Here is a 12757-nt window from a genome sequence, read left to right on the forward strand (position 1 = left end):
ATAGCTGATCGAATAATTTGATTCGACTTTCGAATAGCTAGTATTCGAAGTTTCGAATAATTCGACAGGACGAATACCTAAAACGCGACAAAGGCCAATGGTGCAAGTTGGTTAGGGTGGGGTGGCTAAAACTAACGCTAATGTCATTAAAGTAGGCCTTTCGTTAAAACTTTCACCGATATCCTGGTTCATAAGTGAGGGCATGTTTATTTTAAGGGAGATTATGTCATCTGCATATGTAAAAAAAAAAAAAGAAAAACACATGAGATAACTGTCAAGCCCTCTACAACTTCACTTTCGAAACGAATCCACACACTTCTTGCGTAGTTCGGTCGCGGATGCTGCAAGCGCCGTAAAACGTACCGACTTTGGCCCACAAAACCCTCGGTGATTGGCTTCACATGTGAAAATTTCTTCACGCTGTGCAGTCACCACTGCCGCACTGCACCGCTAGTTCAGAAACTGCCGTCATTCTTGCGCGCAATTAAAATGCTGCTGTGAACGGGCGCCCAAAGATTTTTAGGCCCACAGCACCCATTGCGATGAAGCATAGCATTACCACTGTAAGATGAGCAGCTACCATAAGGGAAAGAAAGCTAGCTACTGTACCCCCTTCTGTGAGCCGTTAAGAGGTTAGGAGTGGCACTGCTTAATGGGATTGTGGCTCCTATATAAACATGCTTGTGCGCCTATAAAAGATAAAAAAAAGAAAAACTCCTGAACAAGCGCGTAACAAAGCTGTTGCCACGGCGTAGCGTCGGTGATTTTTCCTTTGTCTTGCCGTAAATGGCGGTACACGTTTCGATTCAATATTCGATATTTTTGGTCACTAGTATTTGGCACTATTCGATTTGAATTCGATTCAACATGAAATTTCACTATTCACACACCCCTAATTTTAATGTCAAAATAAAATCTCTTGTCACCATTTCCTGAGCTTCAGACATTCTCAGAGCTGTCTCCATATACAGGATATTTCTATGGGGGAATAAGGTCAGCTTCGAGAATTGGTGTCAGTACTCCTTTAACACTCGAATCAAGCAGCGACAGTGTTGGATGCCACTCTACAGTGTTCCACCTGTGTTTATTTCACGAATTATGAGAAATCATTAACAAAGATTGTCGCTGGAGCCAACATTTTCACAGGGAGACTTGTGCTCATCAGCGCAGCAGCTGCTGCTTTGATGATGACAAGCCCAACAGCCCAGACAGACTAGCCCAGACAAGACTAGCCCAACAGCAAGTTCTAATAAGACAAGCCCACTTGTTGAAACATTGGCTTCAACAAGATTTTTTGTTTGATGATTTCTCATCACTTCGAGTGCCCATCCACCTCTCAACTTATGTCTTGTTTGATTTCACTAATTATCCAGCTTATGTTGTCTCTGTTCTGATTGTCCACAGTTGGCGTGATGCACCGTCTAATGGGAGGGTGTCAACACCGCTTTTAATGTTTACGGAACACACCTGTGTGTGTGTGCCAAAAACGGTGTCAGCCATATGTGCAAATGTGCATTGCATGGGAGTCACACAGAAGTTGATCTAACTCCAAAACAGGCCACCCAAGGCTACGGCTGCTAATGTGTAGTGTGACCTCAAGTGTTACTGAACATTGCTTTTCCAGATGACACATTGTTTTTTGTGTTTCATGAAGGTTCTGCTGTATGTACGAACATGTACAGTACTCATGGATTGAAACGTGTCAACGTAGGGCTAAGTAATGCAGGTACCTTTGTTTAAACCGTCTTTGGTTTGTGTCATATCGGCATAATTTTGGTTCAAGCACTTACACAGGACCCAACATCACCTCTTGCAGTTGAAGTCTTAGTGACATGACATGGCTATCTTGAGAATTTGCTCATACAAGTCGTCATACCAAAGAATTTCATGTTGTCGCAGTAAAACAGCGCCGGCGAAAACAACAGACCAGACGAGGAGAAGGACACGTAACACACACAAAAAAAAAAGCGCCTTGTGTTACGTGTCCTTCTCCTCGTCTGGTCTGTTGTTTTCGCTGGCGCTGTTTTACTGCGATTATGAACCAACTAGCCCAAAAGTACATCTTGACAAGTTTCATGTTGTGTTTCAATCTGTGAGGACTCTACACACCTCTGCCATGATCGACAGCAGCACATTGTTTTTGCTTGCACTGCAGCAACGAGCGGGAGGTGGTGTCCCAGTTTGTGTCGCGCCTGTCGACTGGACTCTGCCTGTCGCTGGCGGCCGCCATGCGTGACCGGGTGACCTCGGGCCACCCCCACGGGGAGCTGATCGGGGTGCTACTCGAGAAGTCCGGCACGGCCGCCCTAGCTGCCCAGATCCGACTGGTGGACGAGAGTGCCGGATGGGAGCCCGCCGTGCCACCGCAGCGCCTCTGGGAGCAGCTGGTGCGCAGCCTCGGACATGGTATCCGGCGCAAGGCAGCACTCAGGGTGAGTGCACTTGCTTAATCGCTATGAACCAGTTGCCAGCAATCTCAATTAGTGTAACCATCTACGTTAATATGGTTACACTAATTCTTTTCAGCATACTTTCAGACTACTATGAAAGAGTCAGAAAACGTCGATTTATTAACGTAGGAATTAAAACATGTTGCATAGAAAGAGACAACTCCGCACAATCTACCAATACTTCATATCACCATCATGCATCCCCTTTTGACTTGTGCTCTCAACCTTTTTATTTCTTGTTTAAATTTCAAGTACTTACGACGCGCTTACACAGCAGCTGTTGAAAACTTGCATTTAATCAAAGGTTGTTGCCTGTAATGACCATTTAATTTATTTGAGTGACATCACACATGCGACATCTCATGCGCTTAAAACTCCAAACAAAGGAATTGAACCGAAGGAGCAGACTTGGCAACCGAGCACGTGCTGCACGCGGTATACATATATTGCGCTTTAATGTAGACATGGAAGCCGAAGGCCAAACGCTGAGGTCAGTGATCGAAAACAGGCCGGAAAGTCGAGTGCACCACGGCCCTAGAACAGTCGCGAAAAGAAATCGTCGCCATACATGCAGATGTACACATTGATGGCTAGCAGACGACACCAGAAGCAAACGACACTGAACGTGCTCCTGATGGCAACTCTGCCCGATTTGGCTGGGCATTATGCTTGAACGTTCAGTACAAATTGCTCTGTGAACTTGCCCACTAATGTTTCAATAACACGAGCAGGACAGACTGGTCGGCAGCTTCGAGCAACCTTCACGTAGTGAGCACGCGCGCGAAGAGCGGCATCCGAGTCCTTTCTTTAACGTCACATGCGAGAGGGCGCCACTCAAAGATCTCGAAGTGAATACTTTTAGAAATTCTGTTAGATTTACAAATTTGAGTTTCTCTAGGAAGAGGGTGATTAGTATCAGAGAACAAGCTTGCTGCTAGTATTTTCGCTATATCATTATCTGCAGCCTTCGTCTAGAAGTTTATAATATAATTTAGTCCATTGAACTGGTCGATATCTTTTGAGTGACCTCTGTATATTGTCGGGACTTATTTTTTTTTATTAATGCACTGTAACATAGGTTTAGACTTTCTGAACTTTACTGATTTACTGTATTGTTTTCAACTGAGCCGCTGTTTGCCATCATGAGTGCTGCTACTGATTGTAAGAGCGTCATTTCCAACGATTGGCACTCTCTCAATAGTCGCATGCCCATTTTTGAAGTATCATTCATTGATGGAAGTGCTGCTGTTTCAATCAGCGACAGCATTTGTAACAGTGAACTTAGCTCAGCAGCAATTTGTTTGGACAGTTCCAGTAGTTGATGGAAGAGCTTCTCTTTATGATGCATTTTCTTTTTTATGGCAGCATCGCCATGTCTAGCCTCAATGTATCTGCTGCATTGGTGTTAGGGAGGCGAGCGGGCAGGAACTAAACTCTTCCTCCCCTCCTTGCAATGTCCTCCACTTTCTCACCTTTGACTATCTCCATGTGTGTGCTGTAGTTTGTGGCTAAACTTTCGTTATCTGTAGGCTGGTGCGAATATTCGAGAACTTCGAATATTTGAATGAATATTACAGTATGCGAATTCGCTTCGACACGAATTTAAGTTATCCGAAATTTCAAAGTAATCGAAATGAACGAATAGGTGTATATTAGTCCGCATGTAACCCCCTTCTGTAAAGGTGGTCTCACTGCTGTGGAGGAGTGCTCTACCGTGAATACAGCTTTCCAGGGAAAATCCGCACTGCCGCGAAGCCTCACTTCACGGTTAAGTGAACCTATTACCCTCACATCGATTCATCATTTTTTAAGTTTAAAAGCTTGTTATACCGGTCTGTATGGCCTAAGTATAATATGTGATATATGGGAGTGTGCGAATATTTGAGTTTCGAATTCGAATCGTAATACTCGAATAATTCGATTCAACTTTTGAAAGCCAGTATTTGAAGTTTTGAACAATTCGACAGTACAAATATCTAAAACGTGACAGAGGCCACTGGTGCAATTTGCTTAGGGTGGGGTGGTTGAAACTAATGCTAACGTCTTACAGTTGGCCTTTCGTTAAAACTTTCGCTGATATCTTGGTTCATAAGCAAGTGCATGTTTATTTCAAAGGAGATTATGTCATTTTCCCACGTAATGGTTCCAGCAAAGAAGGCCAGGGAACAGTCTGGGAGACTGTCGAACTGCTAGCGTTTAAAAATAACCAGCACACTGAGCTCAGACCTCATAGTCAAGAGGCTCAAAAATACTTCAATGAGCCCCTGATCCCAAAAAAGGATGATCCTTTGAAATACTGGACAGAGCATGGAGCTGCACTTTATCCAGGTATCTCCAAAATTGCTTTGCGATACCTTCCCATCCCTGCTACTGAGGTGCCCATTGAGTGCATGCTTTCAACTGCAGGAAACACCGTAACATCTCACCAATAGATAGCCTGAAGCCAGGTCATGTGGAACAGCTTGTGTTTCTGCATGGCAATTTCTAGTCTTTTGGTGGCAGTTACTCACCGCGTTAGGTTCTCGAGGACATGAGCAGATTTCATTTCCTTGTTCTTTCTTTCAATTTTCAATAAAATATTTTTTATTCAATATGCGATTCGATATTCGATATTTTTGGCTAATATACGGCACTATTTGATTCAAATTCGATTTGAGATTAAATTTCACTATTCGCAAACTCCTAGTAATATTTATTATTCGAATTCGATTCAAAATTATTCGACCAAATCACTATTCGCTTCAAATTCGCTTCGGACCTAAAATTGACTATTCGCACAAGCCTAGTTATGCCATTTTATGGAAGCGAGTATTGGCCGTGCAGCCACGTGTAGGTTCACTGGTGCCACCGGACCAGTGCCCAGGCAGGGCCACGTGCTGTTGTTGTTCTTGATTGTCGCGGTTCCTTGTCATGACTGTTTCGGGCCAAAAAAACTTTCGGTGCTCATTAACGCATTGTTGAAGAGGGCTGCCATTCTTTACGCCGAAGAAACTGACAACCGCGTGGCGGGATGCATGTTTGGAGTGGCGAGATGCAGCAGTGGTGACTGTAGTGTGACCAAATCTTTACACGACGCCAAGTGCCGAGGTTGTGATGGGATGAAGTCGGGACACTTTCTAGAGTTTACGTCATGTAGTATATGTGGTTGAACTGTGCAGTTGGTCTGTACTGGCAACATGTGAAATGCTCACATGCGATGCCCGTGTATTCACTTTGGAAAAAGGAATACTGAGGACACACTTCAAAGCCAGCAGGGCCTGGCCATTGCAGTTCATGTAGCTTGCTTGACAATGACTATTGAGGATGTACGTCATTCCACTGACTACGTTAGTAAATTTTTGTGACAGAATGAGCTCACATTTTTTTGTTTTGATGTATAGCATAGGGGGGCGACCTAGATCCAGGTCTACTTACAATGATGTAAATACAGTATCTACTACATGCATAGAACACACAGTATCATTCCTTTGATTCACACATGCAGCTCTCGGCCCCCGAGGTGGAACGGCTGACGCAGACGCTGCTTGCCGAGCAGTCCGCCAAGGCCGGCACCTCCCCGACCGACAAACTGGCCGGCAACGCCTTGGTCTTCTCGTGTGGCCACAACACAACAGCCACGGTGTTTCACGAGACGGCAATGCCAGAGCTGGAGGACTCCCTGCTGAGGCGACTGCAGCGACCCCTGCCTCTGACGGCCAAGTTACTTACTCACGGCTATGCGATGCCCGGGGTGATTCCGTTTGCGTGTCCACGGTGCGTCGTCAACGAGATACGTGCCAACTGGTGAATCGGCGTGACATTCTGACGAGACATTGCTGCACCTTTGCAACAATGTGTGCATCGTACTTTCCAGGAATTCGGCAACAAGATGCCTTCCTCGCATATTGTCAAAATAAGTGTCAACCGAATTCCAGGAAAGCTGGTGCCTCTGTGTTTCGATGAACCATATCAATACCTGAGAATTCCCAGCTGAGGAACCCAGTGAAACGTTTTGTGTCACTTCAAAAAGTAGCCTTGGCATGAAACTATTCCACTCATTGGAATATAGTTGGTTTAGCCTGATGCTTCCCTTATTTGACCATTGTTAACTACTCGACATTCCACGTTTTCTGTCATCTAATAGAAACCAGATAAAAACGGTCTGCATTGCCATTTGTGTGAGCGGTAGCATTCGAATATATTTGTCATAGACCAACAAAAAACGTAGCACTCTCCAAGTTCACAAGTGAGAGCTGATGCTTCTGTGGTGGAGGTGGTGTTCCTTTGATGGCAATGTGCATGGCTTCCTATTTGAGCCTCGTAGAGACGTGAAGGAAGTCTGGTTTTCTTGATGGCACTTCGTCATGTTGTAGAATTGTGTATGGTCAGTCAGCCAATCGGAGAGACCTGATCAAGCAGCTTCTGGGCCTCAAGCAGCATTAGCTAAGCATATTTAGCTGTTCTCAGACGTGTCATTGCATGGTATGGACAAATGCTCTGCCAAACTCAAACACTGGTTAATTCATTGCTGTGCTTACTGAGCAGAACAAGAAGTATTGCAGACATCGCTTGAACAATAAGTGCATAAGAGATACTGCGCTCTGTCTTGTGTGAAATGGATGCCGTGCCAGTTTCTCTTAGCATTGTGTCAGTTGTGCAGACTCAGTTTCCGATGGAGCCGTGTACTTATGACTGCCAGTGTTCATTGCAAATGCTCTGTGTGAGCATGCAATAACGTTTTGACTGTGATGTGCTTTATGGCATGGGTGGTTTCTCAATGGGACGAGGAAAAGAATACTCTTCCCCACCCCATCTCTTCCACTTTTTACCAAGACCACTGAACAGGGTACAGGCTTTTAACATCTGCTTGACATTCTGTGGGGCTCCGAGGTGATTTTATTGTTGTCGCTGAAGCTGAAAAAGGAGCCCAAGTTTCATGTTTTTTTTTGTTTTTTTTTATTTGTAAGACAAATTCATCAGAGATGGTTAGCAAGTCTAGCTTTTATTGGCCACTGAAGGTTCTGAGCAGCCATTCGGTTGGTGCCAGACAGTTAGGCGAACGCCCAGGTGAACACCTTTGTGCATGGCCTCAGGACCAAGAACAGTAAAAGAGAGAGCAGTTATGTTTGCATTCAAAAGGTCATCACAGTGGCTCTATGCCAAACAGAACGTGTCTTGTGACACGTAAACACTAGTCAGCAGGAAAGCTGCATTCTGGGTGTTACAAGCAATGCTTGCTCAAAAACTCTGCATTTTCCCCCATGCCGCTCCTGCCTGCGCAGAAACGCTGGAACAGAGTGTCGAAGTGATCGTGTCAACTGACCTCGCAGTACTGCACAAAAATGAAAGGCTTAAGTTTGGTTGGTTAGATTCAGTCAAAACCTAACCTAACCTAACTTAACAAAGAGGGCAACTGCGCTCAGTCTCCTCAGTCAATATTTTCCTAGCACCCTTAAAAAAATGCTGAGCAAGTGTAATGATACTGAGGTGATCTGTGTTGGGTACATTGTCCCATCTTTTCTTTTCTCTCTCTCTTTTGTTCCTTGGAGTTCACTGGTGGTGTTAGTTATTCAGCTTAGGTTGGCATACTCAATGACAAATACACCGGCTCTTGTGTGTTCCACACTCATTTCACAGGCACGAGTGAGTGACAAAGGGTGTGAGTTTAAGTTGACGTAGAGTATGAATGTCGATGACCTTCGGTGATTGCATGCGAGTGGAAGTGAGCCTGAGTGGCTGCGAGTAAGTGTGAATAAATGTAACGCAGAACGCGAGTGAGCTTTGGTGAGTACGAGTGGGATCAGCTAGGAGCGTGAGTGAGTTTTGACTCGTTTGCACTTGCGCACTCATTTTTAAGTGCATAGGTGTGTCAGGAAGCACACAGGCTGAGAAAGTGTTGTTGATAGAAGCGAATACCCACTCATTCTGCCGACGTATGGTTTCTAGTCCCTTTATGTTCCTTGTATGTGGTTTTCGATGCAGGGATTTCTGAACAGGGCATCGCATATTTCCACTCTGATGGCGTTGATGCATGCTTGAATGTACTATAGAAATCATGTATGTAGTAGAAACAGCGTGGCACACTTATCTAGTGTTGGCACTGAGAGGAAAGGTAACCTAATGCACAACTGTCTGAGTGCTATCCCTTTCTTTTGGTTCGTCTGTATATATATATATATATATATAAAGACCTTCAACAAGAAGTGTCAATGCACCTTGTTTGCTTGTAAATACTTGTCACAGGCTTCTTATAGCTAGCACACCTTGCAGCATTATGGATCTCTTAGCAGCAATGCTTGGTGTGCATTGCAGTTTGGTGTGCATTGTTATGGGATCACGCTGGTACGAATAATACTGATGTGTGAATGAAGACAAAAGAAGAAGCTGTAGGATGGTCTTGTCACTGAGAAGATGCGTCGGAGATTAGTCTTCTGTGAAGCTCGTGCCGAGCATTTCGCGTAGATGTTGTTATTGGAAAGAACTGCAGGATTAATTTTATTCGCAAAGAGGCTTTAAATGGCCAAGCCAAGATGAAGGAGATTGTATCTATAATGTAGTACTCTGTTTTGTTCTCGACAACACCCCACACTGTGTTCTCTTGTTCAACGCTAAGCTCAGTTCGACAGTGTGCACACAGTGTTAACAGGTCTGGACAATTGAGGGTCCAAGTCTTCTTAAGTTCCTTGGTATAATGGAAGCCTCTTGACAGCACTGTACTCAAAGCACTTTTTTTTCCTCAATGAAACGCAGATGTTTGAAGCCACTCAGTGTGAAGGTTGCTGGCTAGAATGTGTCACTCAAATGTGTGTTTTGAGTGTCTGCTGTGTATGAAATGCTCCTGCACATTAATTAAAGTGAAACTAAAGTGAAACTATGTTGGGAGATGGCTTAGCTGGGGAAAAAAAAACTAGACTTAAAATGAAGAGTCCATGCAGTTCTTTCAAAATTGCCTTGATTCACCTGCACTAATATGGCTGACATGTGACATTGTGAACGTCTAACGACAGGGCATAAATCGAGAGACAAACACGGAAGAGACATGCTCAGCACTTTTTTCCAACTGGTCTTCATTAGTGAGAGGGCATAGATTCATAGCACAGAGTGAACAGTTCATACTTTCTGAGTAACACTTGTCAAAATCTACATCTCAGAGTGGGTGCACAAATTTCAAAATGCCATTGCGACTTGTTTATATAGCCGTGATCTTCTTCATTCAAAATCTTTCTTGCTTCCTTCACATACTACTTTGCTCGTCTATTGAGAACTTAATTCACGCGATCTAGGTATATAGCTTAACTTAGTTTTCCTGTTTAACATCTCTTCAATGTGCACATTTATCACACAAGCATTACTAGCACATCTACTACTAGCACAAGCATTACTAGCACAAGCATTACTAGCACATCGTCCAGAGTGTTTATCTTACATAGTGCAGAGCTTTCAGAAGACCTTCTATTAATACTCATCTTTTCCAACACGCTGAGTGACCAAAACTAGAATGATTACATGTGGCGGTTATCTTACAGTCATGTATGACTGCTCCCTGCGTAAGTCATCTCCTCCTAAGTATCTTAGAAAGGAGTACAGAGTACAGAATGTTTGTGGTGATGAAATTATGTGGGGAAAACTTGGTCTAATGCAATAATCCATGTGCAGCCTTTGTTGGCAGTATATGGACCGCTTAGAATTTTCTCTGCCATAATAGCTTAGCAGGTTTGGTTCCCTGCTGCAGTGGCCGCATTTCGATGGAGGCAAAACGTGAACATGCATGCATACTTTGATTTAGCGCTCGTATGAACTCCAAGAGGTTAAAATCAGGTCAGAGTCCCAAGCTAAACTGTGCCTCATAATTAGTATGTCATAGTTTTAGCATCTAAGACCCTAGCATTTAATTTTACTCCGCAGTTTCAATTATGCATGTTGTTCAAGCGTGTGCTGATATTCCCAACACTCCAGATGTCTTTATGGCAAATGCGAGTTCTTTTCATTTTCCAAAGTCTTGGAGACTATGGCACCCTACAAGAACTCCTTCGAATAATGCATAGTCAAGTATGATGGTCATAGGAAACATATACCTTCAGCAAAGACTGTACCTTGTCAACTACACTTTTTTGAAAGCTTGCAATACCTATTCACTTGCAGCAGCTGCTCGATAAGCTCTCTACTGTTGCAAGGTTGGTTCATCCAACCAGTGGACTGCATTTGGTCGATTCCTTCACTGAGGGTGGCACCAGTAAAGCACTTATGTACATAGGACTGAAGGAGCAAACTATTACACTGTAACTATTAATTGCTGTGATTTACTACTGATCAAGAAATGGCTTGGATGAGAAGAACACAGAAGGAGAAACTGAGTGTGTTTTGTGTCTTTTGTGTGCTTTGCCGTCATCTACTATGTAGAGGTTGTCACTTATAAACAAGCGATAAAATATATACGTGTTCAGGTTCTTGTGAGGTGATTGTTGTTATCTACAACAGGCTGTACATTTTGAGGCATATCATGCTCTGGTTATACTTGAAGAGCTTGGGCCTGTGCAACACATAGTTTGTTAGCTGAAAGTTGTAGTATTTAATAGACCTGTTGTAATCCCATTCTTGCAAGGCATTCTTAACTACTTTGCATGGTCTTGTTTGACTTGGCAGTAAAAAAACAAAATCAAACTAGAGCCTAGTTGGGCAGTTAACCAATGAAAAGGCTTTCAGTATTCTTGCGGCTTTGTTGTCTTTTTGAAGTTGTAAATGTAAATGACTAAATGTGCAGTAATTAGTGTTACCAGCACTGGGAAAATAAGAAAGCAACATTTTGGGAATGGTGTGTTTATGTACGACGCAAGCACCACACTTTTCGTGTCGTAAAATGTGTGTGCACAATGACCATGTGTTCTTGTAATACAGAAATCATCAGAGATAAAATAGATAAGGAAAGCGCTGAGGTCTTATCCATTTTGTGTCGGCGGCATCTCTGCTATAAAGAGTTTGGTCATGTGATAGGTATGAACTACTTTGACCTTTCACATCTTTAAGCTATAGTAGTTTAACATATGAAAACAAGAGGCAAGTTAAGCACTGATAAAAAAAATTGACACTACCACTAAATGTACACTCTTGTTCTTTGCATGCATGATCTTTTGTATCATAAGCTGTAGTGATATGTTAAAAAAAAAAACCCTGGGAGCATTTTCATGCACAATTACTATGAAAAGTCATGCTTACCGGTATAAAAATGTTTCCTGCCTTGTGGTATGAAAACGCATATTGTGCCTAAAAATACTTTTTGTTTCTTTGGGTGAATGACATAAGAGCCATAAAAATGTTAATTTCAGCAATGCTTGCAATTGCAGAATTCTATATCGATAAGAATAACGTAGCAAATACCCTAGCAGCATGCATTGTTGTCATAAAAATGAAGCAACATTACATCCTAATGTTGTGTAAATGCAGCTGATGTCCACTTTTGCGAGCATTCCCGCAACACTGAAAAACAACACTAATGCAACATTGTTGCAATGCTGCAGTGAAGTTCCTACGAGATACAGGCAACTTTTGATTAACATGCTACATTTATCATCGTTGATACTCCGTTTTGGCAATTCTGCTGGAAAACCTTTCGTAACATTGCCTGTAAACATTGGTGCAACGTTTTAGAGCAAAAACATTCGACAACATTTACATCGTTGCTGCAGAGTTGTGTCAACAATTTCTGCTTCTAGGGTAATAGCTGCATTTTGTGTGCTTCTACATCATGACAAACATTGTATTGCTAGCCGGTATGTCTCTCTAGTCAGATGGACCTGCATATTCTATACCACTTATTATATAGGGTGCCAATTAGTACTTGATAAGAATGTTTTCAATCAAGTTCTAGCAAATTGGTTTTGCCAAATTGTACCACCAGTTCATGTTGTGATGACTGCTTCGAAATAACAGTGGCTGCTAAAACGAGCACTGTTTACTCCACATCTCTCTCGGTTGATTAAAAATTGACTATGTATTGGAGGATGTTTGTGAATCATTTCCGAGAAGTTGCATCACATCACACAATCACCTGTTTCTGATGACACCATCTGGACTTGTGAATAGAAGATGACACTCCAGGGCAATGACTCAAAATTATGGCTGTCAAACGCTGCAGGCATGTTGCATGACTGCGATTATGTGTGCAACATTTTGAAAGCATTAAGTGGCATACTGTAGTAAGTGAACTTAATTTTAATCTTGGTGCTGCAACCTTGAAAGTGGATGGTAGCACCTAGTTTAATTTGTTTATGGCTAAAGGGACATAACTACAACGTAATTATGGTGCAAAGTCTGTTACATTTTTTACCTAC

At 42.9% G+C, this 12757-nt stretch overlaps 1 protein-coding gene across 1 annotated transcript in view; it reads left to right on the forward strand.

Annotated features, from left to right (window-relative positions):
- LOC119372285 (uncharacterized) overlaps nucleotides 1–6255 on the forward strand; it is a 115835-nt gene extending 109580 nt beyond the window's left edge. Inside the window, exons 31-32 of the mRNA XM_037642761.2 lie at nucleotides 2156–2432; nucleotides 5935–6255. Of these exons, the coding sequence (XP_037498689.1) occupies nucleotides 2156–2432; nucleotides 5935–6237 (580 nt within the window). The 3' untranslated portion in view covers nucleotides 6238–6255. The remainder of the gene's footprint in view (nucleotides 1–2155; nucleotides 2433–5934) is intronic.
- The last annotated feature ends 6502 nt before the right edge of the window (nucleotides 6256–12757 follow it).

Source organism: Rhipicephalus sanguineus, chromosome 10 (genome assembly GCF_013339695.2).
Source record: "Rhipicephalus sanguineus isolate Rsan-2018 chromosome 10, BIME_Rsan_1.4, whole genome shotgun sequence".
Lineage (NCBI taxonomy): Eukaryota > Metazoa > Arthropoda > Arachnida > Ixodida > Ixodidae > Rhipicephalus > Rhipicephalus sanguineus.